General features: G+C 33.3%; 1 protein-coding gene across 4 annotated transcripts in view; it reads left to right on the forward strand.

Moving 5' to 3' along the window:
- The window catches only part of DGKB (diacylglycerol kinase beta), a 647,688-nt gene that overhangs the window by 247,646 nt on the left and 382,089 nt on the right, over window positions 1-17,953 (forward strand). For all 4 annotated transcript variants that reach the window (XM_019727049.3, XM_074340800.2, XM_074340802.2 and 1 more), the window contains one exon: window positions 4,930-5,004. In XM_019727049.3, the coding sequence (XP_019582608.1) occupies window positions 4,930-5,004 (75 nt within the window). The remainder of the gene's footprint in view (window positions 1-4,929; window positions 5,005-17,953) is intronic.

Consider the following 17,953-nt stretch of genomic DNA (forward strand, 5'->3'; position numbering starts at 1 on the left):
TGTAGTTTCATTCTTTTGCACATGTCCTTCCAATTTTCTCAGCACCATTTATTGAAGAGGCTTTCTTTTCTTCATTGTATGTTTTTGGCTCCTTTGTCAAAAATTATTTGCCCATCTATATGTGGGTTTATATCTTGGTTCTTAATTCTGTTCCATTAGTCTGGGTGTCTGCTTTTCTGCTACTAACATGCTGTTTTGATTATTGTTGCTTTGTAGTATAATTTGAAGTCAGGGAGTGTGATGCCTCCAGACTTGTTCTTTTTTTCTCAGGATTGGTTTGGCTATTTGGGGTGTTTGTGATTCCATAAAAATCTATTGATTTTTTTGTTTTATTTCTTTTAAAAATGCCATTGCGATTTTGATGGGGATTATATTAAATCTGCATATTGCTTTGGGTAATATGGCCATTTCAACTATGTTGAGTCTTCTAATCCATGACCATGTGTCTTGTGTCTTCTTTGATTTCTTTTAATAATGTCTTGTAATTTTCAGTTTGTATGTCCTTCATGTTTTTTGTTAAGTTTATTCCTAGATATTTTACTCTTTTTGTTGCAATTGCAAAAGGAATCTTTTATTATTATTATTATTTCTTTTTCTGAAATTTCATATTTGGTATATAGGAACCAATGGATTTTTGTACATTGATTTTGTATCCTGAAACTTTACTGTATTTGTTTATTGTTTCTAATAGTTTTTCGGTGGAGTCTTTAGGATTTTCTTTATAGTCATATTATTTGCAAAAAATAACAATTTGACTTCTTCATTCCTAATTTGGATGCCTTTTATTTCTTTCTTTTGCCTGATTGCTCTGGCTAGGACTTCCAATATTATTCTGAATAACAGTGGTGAGAGTGGACTTCCTTGTCTTGTTCCTGATCTTAGAAATGAAAAAGCTTTCAGTTTTTCAGCATTAAGTATGATATTAGCTGAGGGTTTGTCATATATGGCCTTTATTATTTTTAAACTTTCCCAAAATTCTTTGGCAGTGAATCTTTCTCATTTCACTTTCCAAAAATTTAGGGAAAGTTAAAAAATACAGATTAAGACAATTTGTTTCTCTAAATTGTCTATAACATGACTTCAGGTAAATCTAATCAAGTATTAAGGAACAGAATTTATACTCAACTTCTAGGCAAAACATATTAGAATGATTGTCTGCATGTGCATTTTGGAGAACATGATGGTATAATTCCTGAGGAACATAATACATTTAATCTGAATAACAAGGAGCTGCATTATCAGGTATCTCAATATTCTGGCCGAGATCACAAATTGTTCATTTTTGTAATTAATTAATAATTCATTCATAATATTTAAGAAAAAATCTGAAGATAAACAAATTAAGTATTTCTTATACTCTTCTAAAAAGGATAAAAATGTGATGATACTTAATAATTTCTAGAGGTTTTTACTAATTTTAACCAATAAACTAGCAATCAGATAAAAGCACTAACAGTGTAATAATAAATCAAAAATTACATTTGTGACTTATCAAATAGTGAAGTTGAAATGTTTCCATGAATAAAACTTTTGTAATTTCTTGCCATTTAATTTTCCAGCTGTATTTCAATAAAATGAAATACATTCTTCATTTTCTAATCAAGAAAATATTATTTCTGCTTAAAGGTATTGTTTTGCAAAATGTAACTTATATTTTAACTCTGCTATCATGATATAAACTATGTTCAATAAATAGTGGCTTAATAATTAAAATATTTATAATGTTTTTTTACAAAGAGAATAGTTGCCTTACTTACAGAGATATAAATAATTAAATAATAACACTAAATTATTTCCTCCAGCACTAACAGTCTGTCTGCTGTATATATTATTGATATCCTGAAAAACAGTAAATTCTTAAAGAATTAGGTAAGACTTAAATTCATATTTGGAATTACACAGAAATGAAATCTCAACAGAAAAAAATAAAGAATATATTTCAAAGGATAAACCATTTCCTCAAATTAAGATAACATTAATCATATAGAATACCCTTCCTTTGAATGTATGCCTTTTCCTTTTCCCAGTACATAAAAATAATTTTCTTTAAATTAAGGGAAAAATACAACAAAATATAGATACATGAAGTCATAATTAAACTAAACATAATAGAGGAGTGGTAGGATATTCGAGTCTTTCCATATGCACACTCACTTATTTCTTGTCCTTTATATACTAACAGGGACCGTTCAAAGTCACAGGAAATGTAAATATGTTTTCAGAAAGATCTATTACAAATGCAAACATAAATTTTCGCAAACAATCGGATTCCATTCAGAGTTTTCCTTTCAAAATACTTTGGCTTTTTTGACTTTGATATGTTAGATAGCTAGCAGAAGGTCACAGAATCACATACTCATACAATGTTTCCCGTATCAGTCAACATGTGTGAAAGTGGACCACACATGGTCTTTTAGATACCAGTGCCTGAGTGTAATGCAAACTCTACTTGGTACTGGGGATAAAAGACATATAACACAGTCATGCACAGAAGCAGGCACATAAACAGATATTGTGAGGACAGAGCCAGGAGTGCAGTTTCCAGTCTCTCGGCCTCATGTGGAAAGGGGCTGGCTCAGGTAGTAAATGGCCATCAACTGTGATTGGATGGCCATCAGCTGTGGCTAGTTGGCCGTCAGCTGTAACCAGTGAGCCATTGGTCACTAATATAACTGTTGTGGCTACGCTAACAGAAAAGGGTGTAGCAAGAAGATGGTGGCTGGCAAGCACGGATTGCAGTTAGCATGGAGTGCGGGTTGCGGATTGCAGAGTAGTGGATGGCAGGCAGTGGCTCTTGCTGCCTGTGTCTCCAACTCAGCTGCCAGTGAGAATATAGTGGTATGTATGACTCTCCTATCTATGGCTCCGTGGGTGTTCCTTTTTGGCCTCACCATGTCCTGCATTCTTATGTGGGGAGCAGGAGCTGAGACCCCGCCTGATGCCTTGCATGACAGATATATTGCAATACCACGTGATAAATGCTAAACTGGATATGTCTTAAATAAAGGTGCTACAGAAATTCAGAGGAAGAAATGACTGTTTGTTAAGACTGAGAAGTCTTTGTCAAGGAAGTAGCTTTGAGTTGGTTCTGATATAAGTCAATGTTAGCCCAGGGAAAGAAGAAAGACAGATTTGCGAAAGGGTGTTGTGTTTGTGGGGGAAATGGGAGATATTCACTAAGGTTAAATTTTAAGGGGCAGGGGAAACATTGAGACGCAAACGATTCTAAATATAGTAAAATATTTTATATTAGAATGGCTGTACTTAAATAGCAGTGTAGAAAGAGTGCTAGATAGGCAAGATTTTTATGGAACTGGTGAGAAAACTTGAAAGCCTAAATCAGGGGTGTCCAAATTCTTTTCAACGTTTTTCACCAAGGGCCATATGTGGTAAAATACACAAAGCCGGGCCACTCACTCAAGGTGAAGTATGTATTGCCTCACCTGGTTTATTTAAGTAAACTAAATATATTTTTGGAATTTGCTACAGGCCAATTAACAATGGATCATGGGCCGCAGTTGGCCCACGGGCCGCAGTTTGTACACCCCTGGCCTAAATGAAGGCAGTAAGATGGCGTAGCCAGGTTTGATAGAGATTATTCAGTAGAAGGTACAGGATTATCCACAATCAGGTCATGTGTTGAGAAAAACGAGGTACTAGAATGACTCTTAACACGTTGCGTACGGATCACGAGAATCTTCGTTTTTTTCTGAGCCATGCGTTAAGGACAGATAACGAGAATTCTCGTTTTTACTGTTGATTCTTTTTACTTTGCACATTTTATTGAATTATTTGTGTTTCGTTAATAACAAAGGAAGCTGCTTTCTGCAGTATCACACCAGGAGGGATTACTAACATCATAGGTGAGTAAATCCTAAAAAATTCCATAGAAAAATAATAAATGACATAGAAGCATTTACGCTTTAAAGAGAAGAGTGCATTTTAAAGTAGTTTCTTTTAAAAACCTGCCGGAACAGAGGGTTATGAGGGATTTAAACCCCGCCATACACAACGTGTTAAGATCTTTCTTGAGTAACCAGGTGATTCAATTAATCAAGATCTAGAATGTGAGGGTTATTGCAGATTTGGGCGTGAGGGGAGTATAAGCAGATATTACATAATTAATTTGTAGAGTTTCTAATTTTTTAATTTGTAGGATGTGTTTGTAAAATATGTAGTCATATTTGTACATGAATGTAAAAATGAATTTAAAAATCTAAATATATTCCTTAGCTTTTATTTTTTCTTGTCTAAGACTTCTAATGATGTGGGCTATATGTGTACTTAGAAACGTTTCTGTTGCATTTGTTGTACAAAGATTGATTTCTTTCAGAAAAAAATGAATTATTTAATATGTACAGTTGAAACAGTTTAGCCATTTTATAAGCCAGCTGATCATGATGATTGTTTATGTGAAATAAATAGGCAAATGAAGTCACAGTCTTTTCTTACATATGTACGCATGCATACAAAGTGCATATTCTACATTTATTTGTGGGATAGATAGTTTTCATCTGTGTTAGGCTGGTTCAATAACCTATAAATTTCAAACAGATCTATTAAGAGAAGACATTTTAGTAATTTTATAGCGATATTTTAAAAATATTTATTTGAAATCTAATTTGTTAAAAGATTTTAAAAGAAGGCTAATGTTCTAAATGCATATGCATATTTAAAATGCAAATATCATTATTTCTAATTTATAAGCTCTATTGCCTTTATAATTACCACTAAGGCTTTGTTTTAAAAAGAAACTGCAGTTCCTATTGAGCTTTTATACTTCTAATATTATTAACGCAAAATTTATTAAATATATGTAGTTATAACCATATATATATATATAATTATAACATTAAGGGGTGCTATTTATTTTAAAATTTGGGGTATTACTAAATTTCTGTTTTTTTCTTTAATGTTTTCATTTGATAGGATTTACAGAAAATTCCAATATCTACTAAATCCTCGTCAGGTTTACAGTCTTGCTGGAAATGGACCAATGCCAGGGTAAGTCCAAGGAAATATCATAACCACTAACTTATTTAATACTATTATTTAAATAAGCAGCCTGACATGCCTAAAAATAATATTATTTGAGTACAGAAGCCAGAACAGCATAGAAAAACACATTGAATATCAACTACATAAGATAAATCAATGCAAATGCTATTTTTCAAAAAACCTGTTTCAAGTACATTTTCCTCTCTTTTAAATATTGTGAAGTAATAGTAATACTAATACTAATAATAATCACACACATAAATGCACGCACACTAGCTGGGTGGTTAAATTTCTAAACTATCTGAAAAACTACTACTCTTTATTTGTTAAATATGGGATATAAATCTACAGAATAAAGGAAAAGCTAGTTAAAAAAGATTCAAATCACATAATTTTTTAATTACTACAAAAAATCTAATGAATATCACTCTCTTATAAGATACTTTATTGTTAATAGATAATATGCAGTAAAATAAAAGTATTTTTCACCAGAAACCATATACTTTTGATGTCATAAATCAGTCATCAATAATTTGACCTAGTTAACTAATCAATGTCATCTTCTTCTACTGACCTGTTTTCTCTCCTTCACCGTGAGAGTAAACATTAGGCCAATGAGTGGAGAGAGGCCTATAAAACTTACACATGCTTCCTGTTAAAAAATATAATAAGTCAGTATGATTAAAATAAGTCTCCTGGGTTATTCTCAGAAACTGGAAATTAAATATTGAACTTCTCCGTACTCTTTTAAATGCTCAGAATAAAATATATACCAATGTGTCTATGTTAAATAAATTTAAATACAATGCAATTATTAGCACAGGCTCCCACAATTACATTCATCTCTTTCTTCCACTCCCTGCTACCTGCTGTGCAGTGTCAGTTTTCAAATACTGAGCAGTGGTCTGTGAAACCTTCTTGCTGTAAAAGGCAGGCTCACCACAGGAATTTAGTTCAGAACAATGCCTTTGTCAAGCTTCAGACTCCTGAATCTAAAGGATTATGATCAAATTATTGGCTATGTCAGCCACACAGGGAGTCCCTATCTAGATAAAGCCAAACAAAAGTAAAGTCTTTATATTAACACAGAAACTTAGGCAAAATGGTTCTTTTTCTTGTTCTTTAATAGTCTGAACTTCCAAGCAGTAGTGTTTAGTATGCAGGATTAAGAAAATGTGCATTCAAAAGTTTCGCTATTCCAAGATCTCTGTAGTTTGACTCAAAGAAGTAAATCTAGGATTTGCCTGTTTTTCATAGTTGAATGCAATGCCTACTGAATGTGCTAATTAGAAGCCTTATAACTTAACCTCTCCGTGTCTTCATGGTCTTCTCCGTAAAACGACAAAGTATTAGCTTTCTTATAGGACAGTTCTGAAGTTAAATTGGTTGATTGATGCCTATGAAGCATGTGAAAATGCACTTATCACATAATATGTGCTCAATTAATGTTATTTATTATCAGTACTAATATAGCAATATTAATAATTACAAATAACATGACCACTTCAGTTCTATCTAAATGCTGCAATAACATTGAGTTTAGCCTTGTTTCTCATTTCATTTTTTCCCCTACTCTATTTTAAATATATACTACTATGTTTCCTTTCACTTTTTCAATTGTAGGCATCCTATTATCATCTACCATACTTTAATATAGTAAAAAAAAGTTATATATATATATATATATTTTGTGTGTGTGTGAAAATACACACTGCAATGAATATTATTTGAGAAGTAAAGTAAAGGCCCTACTTCAAGCAATATCATTCCTCAAGTATTTCTATTACAAATTGTTTGCGTGTTTCCTCCCAGAACTTTTCTATAAACTTAAAACTAATGTATGTATGTAATTCATTTACATATATAATGTATTCATATGTGCATCATGCACTCATATACAGACACACACATATATGTTGTATAGATAAATAGATTTTTTTACATATAGTTCTTTCATTATACTCAAAAGCATATGATGGATATTTTTAGAATTCAGTGCATATTGGTCAGTTTCATTATTTTTAAGAGCTGTACAATATTCCATAGCTTGTCAACTATTCCATTATCAATAAACATTTAGCATACCTATGCTTTAAAATTATCACCCAATATGCTATTAACAATTTATGTATTTTTTTAAAAAATAGCATATTCAAATATTTTCATTAAATAGATTGATATAGGTAGAATTGCTTGGTTGCAAATATTTTCATTTTTAATTTTGTAAGGTTTTGCCAAAGTGCTTTACAAAAAGTCTGTACTGAGTTCCAATCTCAACAGCAGTGTATAATGCTTATTTTCCACAAACTCCCTGAAATTAGCTACTTTTAGCAATTTCTATTTTTGTCCAAAGTAACAGATAAAAATATATTCTTGTCATTTGAACTTGCATGTCTGTGATGAAAAGTAATTAGATTTACTTTTCTGTAAACACCAGAAATACACTCCAACTTATCCAAAATAAAGTTTCCTGGAACATTAGGAAGTTGTTCATAGAGTTAATAGACAAATGAAGAACCGTTACAGAAACGATAGGAATCAGGACAATTTGAGGCAACAGAGTAGCTGGAATAGAGGACATGGTCCCATGGTAGTTACTGCTGAAAATAATTTCTTTCGATTGCTTTTGGTATTCTTATTTCTCTGCTCAGGATTCAAAGCCCAGGGAGAAGCACATCCATTGGTATATCTTATTTCTCATGTCATAGCCTTGGCTAGTTTGGGAGGGGGCGTCTTGACTGAGAGTCCTGTCAAGACTATATCTAAGTGGTTTGTTTCCTCAAAGACAAATGATGATGCTATAACCTAAGAACAAAAGATGAATTCTTGGTAGGAATAAACAATAAGTGTTACCTACAGCCCAACCATTGGGCTGTCCAATATCCCTTCTTTTCTGAACACACAAATTGAAAAATAATTATATCAGTCAACATATTGCTACTACTAAATATATAACTGAAAACACACTCCCCTCCTAAAATATAGACAACCTAAATTCTCATGTAGTTACTATATCAAGCTTCAAGTCTGTAGATGACTACTTCTCCTCTCTCTTCATTTGGTCTAAAATACAGAAATATAAGGACAAAATAAAATAAAGTAAAATATGAGTTTAATGAAATTATATTTTTAATAATATAAAGAATGAAACACACGTAAAGTCTATAGTCCTGCTTTTGCAAATGGTTGAGAGTTGTAGCTAAAATACAAAATATTTTCCTGCTGATATGTCAACTGATCAAAAATGTTTACTCAGCGGAGTGACCTAAGTATTTTTACCTGCTAGGCCTCAGACTTTGGTAGTCTTGTTTGTACAGGGCTGAGTTAGTCTCTCACTTACCAGTACTGATAGACATGGTGGCACATGACAGTTCTAGTGTTATCTATCAAATATTTCCTGGCCTTCTCCCAGGCCCTTGATTTTATTTCATTTCTTTTAACCTTAGGTATTGAGTAGCCATATGGCTTTCTCTCATAATAACTGCGGAAGAAAGTAGAGTTTCCACACGTTCTTTTCCTTTCCTACAGTAATCAGCAGTATTCCAGAATTGGCTCTTTTGTTAGCTTGCATATCAGAGTGAAGACAGGAAGAGAGAGAGCTCCTCCTGACCCCTGCTTACCCGTGATCCTCATAGAATGAGTGACCAATAAGCCTTTCAAGTTATGCCAGTAAGATTGTGCGTTTGTTACTGTATGTAACTTAGCCTTTAATGACTAAACCCATGGTAGGAGCAGAGATCCCATTAGGCAGTACTCCAAATTCCCATTGTATAGCAGCAAACCTAATTCTTCTTGGGAATCAGAGTCAATTATACCAGTTAACATCATATTTTTCTATTGGCCTGTTTGTCTAGTGGTATGATGAGTCTCAAAATATCCAGGTGTTAGTTTTAGCTTCTAATTCAATGAAAACATCATTGTCTCATATGGCAGCATTCCTTGCTTTGGTGTTAAAACAGGTAAACCATAGCTTTCAAAACCATAGGGATGGGAAGCAAATATTTGAAAGTGGGTGTATTAGTCAGTGATTTTCAGAGAAACAGAAACAATAGGGTAGATAGGAAAATATTTAGTATGAGGATTTGGCTCACATATTAATGGAGTCTGATAAGTCCAAAATCTTTAGAGTTAATGTTCCAGTTTTAATCTAAAGACTGGCAAGCTATTGTATAATCAAGAAGGGCCAATGTCCCAGTTCTTTCTGCAGTACCGACAGCCTTTTGTGCTACTTAGATCTTCAACTGATTAGATAAGGTCCACCTACATTATGGAGGGTAACCTGCTTTACACACAAGCATGGAGGGGTTCAGCAATATGTTACACACAGTCTATCAGCTTAAATGTTAATCCCATCCAAAAATATCTTCACTGAAATACCCATAATAATGTTTGATCAACTGTCTGGATACTCCCTGGCCCAACCAGGTTGACACATAAAATTAGCCATCACAGAAAGTCTTAAGTGTAATTGTAAATTTCATCACCCAAGCTTTACCTTTTGGCCCCAGAAGCATGCTTTCTGACATGGGTAAACGGCATCACATAGTTCAGTGCACATGCTACACCATTTAAGTGCTCCTGCTTATTCAGAGACTGAGTCTTCAATAGGCTCGGTCAATGTTCTATTAACCAACTGCTTTTCCCTGATAAAAAAATATATGTGAAGGCCTTTAAGTCCCTTGGGCATCAGCCCACTGCTTTTCTTCCTTCCCTGTGAAAGAAAGTCCTTGAAAAGAGCCAGCAATATATGAGACACTGTAACAGTATATAAGGCATCCAGTAAGTCAATTGCTATGACCATTGACAAAGGTATAATGGGAAGGAAAAGTAAATCTAATTGCTAGAATAAATGTCTAGTTCAGCAAGGCAAACCCTGCAGTTCTGTTATAGAAAGGGTCCTGTGGATTTAGGCTTTCCCTCAGTAGCTGGCTGATTCCGTTGAGGTACAGTAACATGTTAGAATTCACTCATTGGTTCCTTTGGTGACAACTGAGTATTCCACAGCCAGTAACTCCCCTCCTTGCTGAAGATAAATCAATGTTCTCTACCTCTTCTACAGCCTCCAACCAACATGAACATGAGATTTTCGAACACTCACTGGGAGTGACTAAGCAAAAATGCTGACTGGCATTGTTAAGGAGCATTTCTAGTCCCAATTATGGGTTCATTCTGAGAAATTCAGTTGTGTAAATTTTCCTTTCATTACTAATTCTCCATTCTTACTTTTTTCAAGTCTTTCATAGTGTGTGATATAGGATTAGCAAGTATTGCTGAATTGGTGTGTTTACTAAACTCTGGTCATCATTCTGTCCAAAAAAGGTAGACAGAAAACCTTAGTGTTTGAAATACTGCCCACTTGTCAAATGGCATTCTTTTCTGTCCTCAAATTACTCCCAAGGTAGTTGTATTGCCGCAACTATCTATTTCTTACTGCTTCTGATATATCATGGTGAGTCATTGGTAAACCAGTTTTTTCATCATATATAAAGTTTGGGTGGACAAATCTCTATAAGGATATACTTGTGGGTTGAAGGAGATATGGAAACTGTAGCCAGAATCAGAATATCTGAGGGTTGGGCCCAGATACTTGAATTTTTTAAATGCACCCCTGCTGATTATGTGCAAGCAGCATGGAGAACAACTGATTTAGTACATCAATTGTCATGTAAATAAGATGTTATAAGCCATATCAATATGCTACAATTGGAGTAACTTCCCATTTAAATGTACATCACTGTAAATTCTTAAACAAACATTTATTTTTTGCACTACCTTCCTTGCAAGTTGCCACATAGGGAAGAATCAGCAATCCATTTGGATCTTTGTGTCTCAAAGATCACAATTCAGATTCAAATTCCAGAGAAAAAGTGTCTCATTTGTCTGGTTGGCCATATGCCGACCCCATTGTTTGGGTCAGTGTAGTTGGTTTGCTTGTTAGATAGACCTACCAAAACTTGGGGTTCAGCAGTATGTTTCCCCACAATGAAATAAGGCCCAAACTACAGATGCTCAAAACAAGCATTGTTTTCTTATGTGTAACAAACTTTTGTGTTTTTAATATAAAACATATGCTCTTTTATTTGCCCATGTTCTTTTTGATTTGTCTTTTTCATGTCCATATTAAGATCCTAGTGCATACATATTAATGTTATCATTTTATATATGTTGCAAATGTTTTCTTCTAGGTTGTTCAGCTCGCTTTCAATTTAAATACTTTTTCTAGCCGTATAAACGTTTAAAATTGTCATCTACTACTTCTATGCTGAATGATATCTCAATTTTATACTTTAGAAAAGCCTTTCCACAAGCCAAGATTACTGAAATGTTCTTCTGTATCTTCTTTTTATTAATTTTACATTTTGTTTTAAATTTATAACCTTCAATCTCTAAAATTGGCATTTTTCTCATTAATGCATTGACAGATTAGGATGAAGTGGGAATGGAACACTTTCTTTCCATCAGATTGAAATCTAGTGGTCCCAACAAAAGCTGTTGATTCGTCCAGCATTTCTCCCCTGATTTGACGTACTTCATCTAAGATAAAATGATAGATTGTAGAGTATTGCTGTCTTTTCCTTTGCTACATTCATCTATTTGTTGATTCTTATGATAAATTCTTATATACTATGACTCCCTAGTTATCCTGTCCAAATTTAGTGACATTTTTTCTCTGCTGTGTGTTAAGTAATGACTCACATTTTTAAAATGTGAGTTTAAATAAAATTGCATTGAATTTCTAGTTTCATCTTGGTCACTATGAGAATGCCGTTTGCCTCCATTACTAATGCCCACACTGTGTACTCAGTGTCCCAGCAGCTCTTCTATTAGAGAGTCCTTCCCCTGTTGTTAGCCTGGTGACAAAATGCCACTGGGAGCTGCTCTGAATGGGGGCTCTGGCCAGGCTATGCTGTAACCATTCTCTTAATCCCATGGCTGACCTGCTCACTTCCTGTAACTCCTCTCATTCCTGTTCGAGCTCTGCTGTCCCTGATCCTTAGTTGTCTAGGAGAGTTCCTTTTGCAGTGGTTCCCTTTTATGTATTGCTTTATAAATTTCTCTACTCCATAAGGTGTCTGTACTAATCTACTACCCATTGTGATTTAATTTCATCACTTTTTCTGCCTTATCACTATTCCAACGCTATAATAGATATACTTTTTAAAAGTCTATATTTTATCTGCCACCTTGAACCTGCAGCTGTTCTTTTAATTTCCTTTTTACGCCAATTTATCTTCTTTACCTCACCAAATTTTGAAAACTTTTTTATGCATTCCTTCTCTCATCTTATCTTTATATTATTTTTCCTTTATATTATTTTACTACCTATTTGTTTATAGAGTAGAAGCTTTTCTTGATATACTGAAGCTATGCTAATTCCTATAGTGAATTATCTATTAAATACCAAAACTCTCTGATCATCTCCCTTTTTATCTCTAATTGTGTTTTAAGACAGAAATTGGTGTTTATTTGTTTCCATTATATCTCCTAATTTAAATTATTTCAGTCTGATTCTGACTATTCTGTTTTAAAATGCCTGATACTAGATTCTATATAATAAAAGTTGTTTCTTAATGATGCATATTGTGATATAATTTAATAAATTTATAGGTATATATTAGTTGGAAAAATGAAATTATAAAATATATACTGCTGTCTGGTCTTCATAGAATGAGTTTTATTTTCTTTCACAACATTCATATAATTCTGAACATCTCCAGCTGTTATACCAACTGCATATGCTAATACTATTTATGAAAAGTTAATATCCAGTTGTTTTGTATACTTGTGACATTGCTTGTTTCCTTCTGATTCTAAGCTTCATGAAATTACAGGTAGTTTATTCTAATATTATCTCTAAAATATTTAAGTAAAAATAAGTATTTATTGACGAAATAAAATATAAGATGAATCTTTTGGAATTCTAAATTATTTCCCAGATTGTTCAGCATAACTAAGCTTAATGAATTATTTGGAGATAGGTGCTTTATTGACATCTTTGGTTTTATTTACCTGAATTAAATGTAAATCATATATAATTTTAAAAATAAAATTTAACAGTTAACCTTCAGATTCACATTTTCCAAGTTTATATATTTGCATATTGAAGCCTTGGAATATATTCTCCTATTAAAATAAATATGTAATTTAGAAAAGGCATAACAGATTCCTCAGATTTCATAACTTTCTTCATTCAAAATATCATTTATATAACAAAGTTTCTACCATATTTTATTTAAATGAAATCCCTCCTGAATCATAATTTATGACCTATTACATATCTCTCTTGTTATGTCAGATTGCTTGACAAAATCCTCAAACGGCTAAGAAAATGTTTCTCAAAATTCAATCCAGCTCTACTGGAAATTTCCAGAAAATATTGTTGCTTTGCCAATGTAAAAATGAAGCACTCCAGTTACCCTTTTAATACTTATGATTAGTCATAAAATATCGTGCCGATGATTTTGTAAGCCCGTCAATTAAATGTGTGAGCATAATTCTGTCCTCACCTTGACTACCAGAGTGATTGAGTTAGACAACTGACTTATGCTTCTGTATTAAAAATCCATAGGTTAGTAAAAGTAGCAAAAAATATAACATAAGGCTACAATTAACAAAGTTATATAATTGTCTTACGGAAGAATTCTCCCATTTAGGGTATTACAGCTCTGTAGGAACTTCTCGTATATATTAACAAATGCATTATGACTTCAAAAGGTGTTGAAAATCTGAATTTTTATTATTCATCTCACAAATAAAGGGATAGTAGTTGGCTGAATAGCAGTTAAACCGGACATCCATGTGTCATTATTTAGTGGTCATTACCTAAATTCTCTGTACACTAAAAAGAACAATTTCTCTTGTACTGGCTATAGAAAAGAAAGAAAAAACTAATTGATTTATGTATATCTTTTAACCTATTTCTTATTTTATTCTACAAAAGTCAAATTTCTAAGAAACAACCTAAACTATTATACTTGAATGTCCAGTTTTCTGTAATCCCAGGTTACCCGGCAAGTTCCCTGACACAACTTTGCCATCAGCTCCAGGCAGTTAAATGACAATGAGTCAAAATACATAAACTCATAGTAGATGATTATCTCAGAATCCTTTAAAAATGAGGATGTAGTGAGCTATTCCCATAATTTAATTATAAAGAATAATAATGAAGAGTGTACTCCATACTCAAACAGAATATTGATGCAACAACTAAGTAAAAATTGAAATGGTAGCTTAACAATAATAACAACAATGATATAAATTGATTCAGCATATATTTATTCAGTGACTACCAGATGCCAGGAACGAGTCTTAGCACTGCCCGTGCATTTTGAACAAAACAGACAATGCTTCCTGCCTTATGTTTTAGTGGAGGAAGACAAATTAAACTAATAAATATACATTATGTCAGCAGAGAAATTGAACAGAATGTGTATGTGTAGTGAGTGTTCTGTGGTTGCTTTTTAAAAATAGGCTCAGCAGGGAAGAACTCACTGAGTATAGACCTGAAGGAGATGAGGGAGCAAACCATTCGGCCATTTCATAGAAGAGCCTTTAAGACAGGAAAAGAATCATGGTGGGAGAATATTTGACATGATTGGGGAACATTAGAAAGAAGGCCAGGTAGCTGGAGAAGGATGGATAGATAGCTGCAGCATATGAAAGCGGTACTGAGGGGTCAGATCATATAGTGTCATACGGTTACTGTGAGCATAATATTTAAGTTTACCCAGAACTCTTTTGGTCTATTCCTGGTGTTCTAGCATCCCTCCCGATTTAGCATTTGTCCAGGATTTTCTAATTTTAATTTAAGTTTTATTATTGAGTACATTACTAAACTCTTAAGATTATGAGTTTGTTAGCTCTCTAATTTGTACACCCAGCCTTTACTATGTTATCTTCTAGTAGAATGAAGACACGTGTATGTTCAATTAAGACTTCTCACTTTAACACAGTCATTATATCTGAAACGTTTCCAGGAAAACAACTCTCTTTCCCCAAGTCTTCCCACACAGAAAGACAAGCAACACCCTCCAAAGTACAGTTTGCAGAAAGTTCAAAGTTGAAATGAAATGTGCAGTGAAAGAAACTGTCGAACAATTGTTACACCTGTTATGCCAGCCCACTGTGTTGTGGCTGGTGCCTCACGTGTCCCCGGTGGAAAGTGAAGGAGAACAGATATAACAATCATCAATGGCAGTGGAGATTGTGGGAAATCATAGATTAGATGACATAAAATATGTGTGAGAAAGAAAAGGTGATCAGTCCTGCCAAGAATGTTTAGTGAATAGTTTAAAATATTGCCTGTGTTCTTTTTTTTTTAAATTAGACATGCAATATATATCTATATTTAGGTTTTGTAACACTTTCATTTTGTAATAAAACTTTACAGCAAAAATTAGCTCAAAATTAAAGTGCATATTAAATGAAAAAATTAATTCTGAATTTCTATTTTTTTAAAAAGTTGATGATGAAAACATACACAATGATTAAAGTGTTACCAGCACAGAAATGGATAAATATTCAAGACCAAAGAAAACACAATTGCCAAGTTATTTATTGCAGAGGTGCAAAAAAAAAGAATGAGCAACATGTGAAATTGACAAAGCTCTCATTTTGAATTAAAAATAAAATAAAACTATATATATACACGTATACATTTGCAGATATATATATATATATCTGCAAATGTAAAGTTACTTACCTTCTCAACTCTGTTTTCTTCACAACTAGATGCAGAATAAAATAGACCGTTTTCCCACTTCTTCATCTCTTCTTCAGTGCAGTTAGGGTTTTGACTTAGTCTCCATTGAGATTGCTATTTGTTGCTAATAAACTTGTAGCTGTTAAATCAAATAGCCTTGGCTGTTTCACCTTTCCTGAAAGTCTCTTCTCCCTTAATATTAGGAAACCAATGTCTGTAATCTCTGAGGTACTTCTTCTTTTATATTTGGATACATTCTCCTCAGACCATTCTTTTAATGTCACTTTCTCCTAGAATTTCATACCTAGAACTCCATTAATTTCATATACATATGCTTCTTAATTTTATAATACTAGAATAAAAGTAATTTGTTGGATGTAGGCCTGGGAATATGTAGATGTACACAACCTTATGAGTTACGCCTTTTTCCATTTGTAGATGGGGATACATGATCAGAGGGCTTAAATAAATTGCTGAAGGTTTTAATCTCATAAAACAGCAGATCCATGTGTGTTGTACACCAACAAGATACTTTAAACCTCTCCTTTATGGTCTCTCTTCCAACTCCCTTTCATGATTTTGATCAAGTGTAAATGGATTGCTCCTTCCATCTCAGATTTCTCTACAAAGCACCATATAAATTTATTTAACTACTTACTCAACATTTCCATGTCAATGTCATATATGTATCTCAAATGTTGCGTGTCTAGTATTAAACTCATTTTCTCATTCTTTCCCAAACTTGTTCATTGACTTTATTCTCTAACTTGATGAATGGAAAGACCATTCACTTTTCTGTCCTCCCTGAAAATGCATTGTTTCACACTATCCAGCATGTCTCATCGAATCACTTTCCTAGTATTCTATATTTCCTCTCATTCTTATATATTAACCCTTCACTCAGTTCTTCCTCATGCCTGTCTCCCAATCTGTCAGTGAATTAACTTTTACAAAAGCTTCAAAATTCAACTCAGATGTCTCCACTTTTATTAGGCTAACTCTGATATCCTCCTCTACCAAATCTACATTAACTGCTTTTAAAGAACATCCCCTGGTGACCAGAATTCTGTTTTCTTGTCTGCCTTCTCAATTAAGTCAGTGAGATACTTGAAGGCAAGGACTCTGTCTGTCTTGCTTTTGAATCTCTGCTATCTAACCCCGTTTCCTGGTACACAGCTGTAGCTTTTCAATACGTATTAAGTCAGGGAATTGAGGCCGATGATATATAAAGTTACTTTTCTATATAAAGGTATCTCCCACTTTCCAAAACTTTGTATTACACCGCTTTGTTTTTAGGAAAGACCTACATTAGTACCTGTTTTCCCTAACTGAAAGAAATACAAAAAGGATTATCGCTTTTACAAAAAACCGCCATGCCCATCGTAAACCTACTACTGAACTTTCATAAGGTGGGGAATACTCTTTGCTTTACGCGATTTCAGTTAATGAAAGGTTTCATAGAAATTCAGAGTGAAACCTATATGTGAATTTTCCATTCAATCTCTCTCTCTCTTTTTTCAGGCATTTGTAACTATACTTTTGTATTAGATCCTAGTCAAAGTAACATTTTTTCTTTCTCTATGGAAGTCTAGAGTTACTTCCTAGCTCATAAACCCTTCTTCCTTCACATTCTAAAGTTAACTTGGTGAAGTGATCTGATTCATATAAAATGAAATCATCCCAGTTATTAATAATAAAAGCATTAGGTTGACAGAATGGATTTGCATAGATTTGCCAAACAGATCCAAGAAACCTAATCACTTCTGCTGTTACATCTCAGGGGTTAATTTTAGACTGTCCTTTGGACCACAGTCATATCTCTGTGCTTTCTAATTCGAAGTTTTAAGAATGAAGTCTTCCAAGTTAACTTCTTTGAAAGATCAGAAAGTATGTATAATTTATAGTTAAATTAAAATACTTGATCATATTTTTCACTTAATCCTTCACTCCAAAATAGTCAATCAGTTCTGCTTATGTGGTAGTCATGTAACTACAAACTTAAAAGAAAGAATTATATTTACAAATGTATGCATATGTCAGTAAACACATAACAGATACATATGCATTAGTGCTTTGAGCGATGGAGACACATGTACATGACCACAAACTTGAGTGCATATTTGTAGCTCTAAATATACTATGTAAATACTGAGTTGATTTAACTCCCGTCCAAGCAGATGAGAGAAAATGACTAAAAGGAAAAAAAAATGGCTGTTTTATATTCTTCAGTTAACTTGTCCCTTAAATACTAAT

This window comes from Rhinolophus sinicus, chromosome 4, assembly GCF_057876585.1.
Source record: "Rhinolophus sinicus isolate RSI-liver-muscle chromosome 4, RSI-T2T, whole genome shotgun sequence".
Taxonomy (NCBI): Eukaryota; Metazoa; Chordata; class Mammalia; order Chiroptera; family Rhinolophidae; genus Rhinolophus; species Rhinolophus sinicus.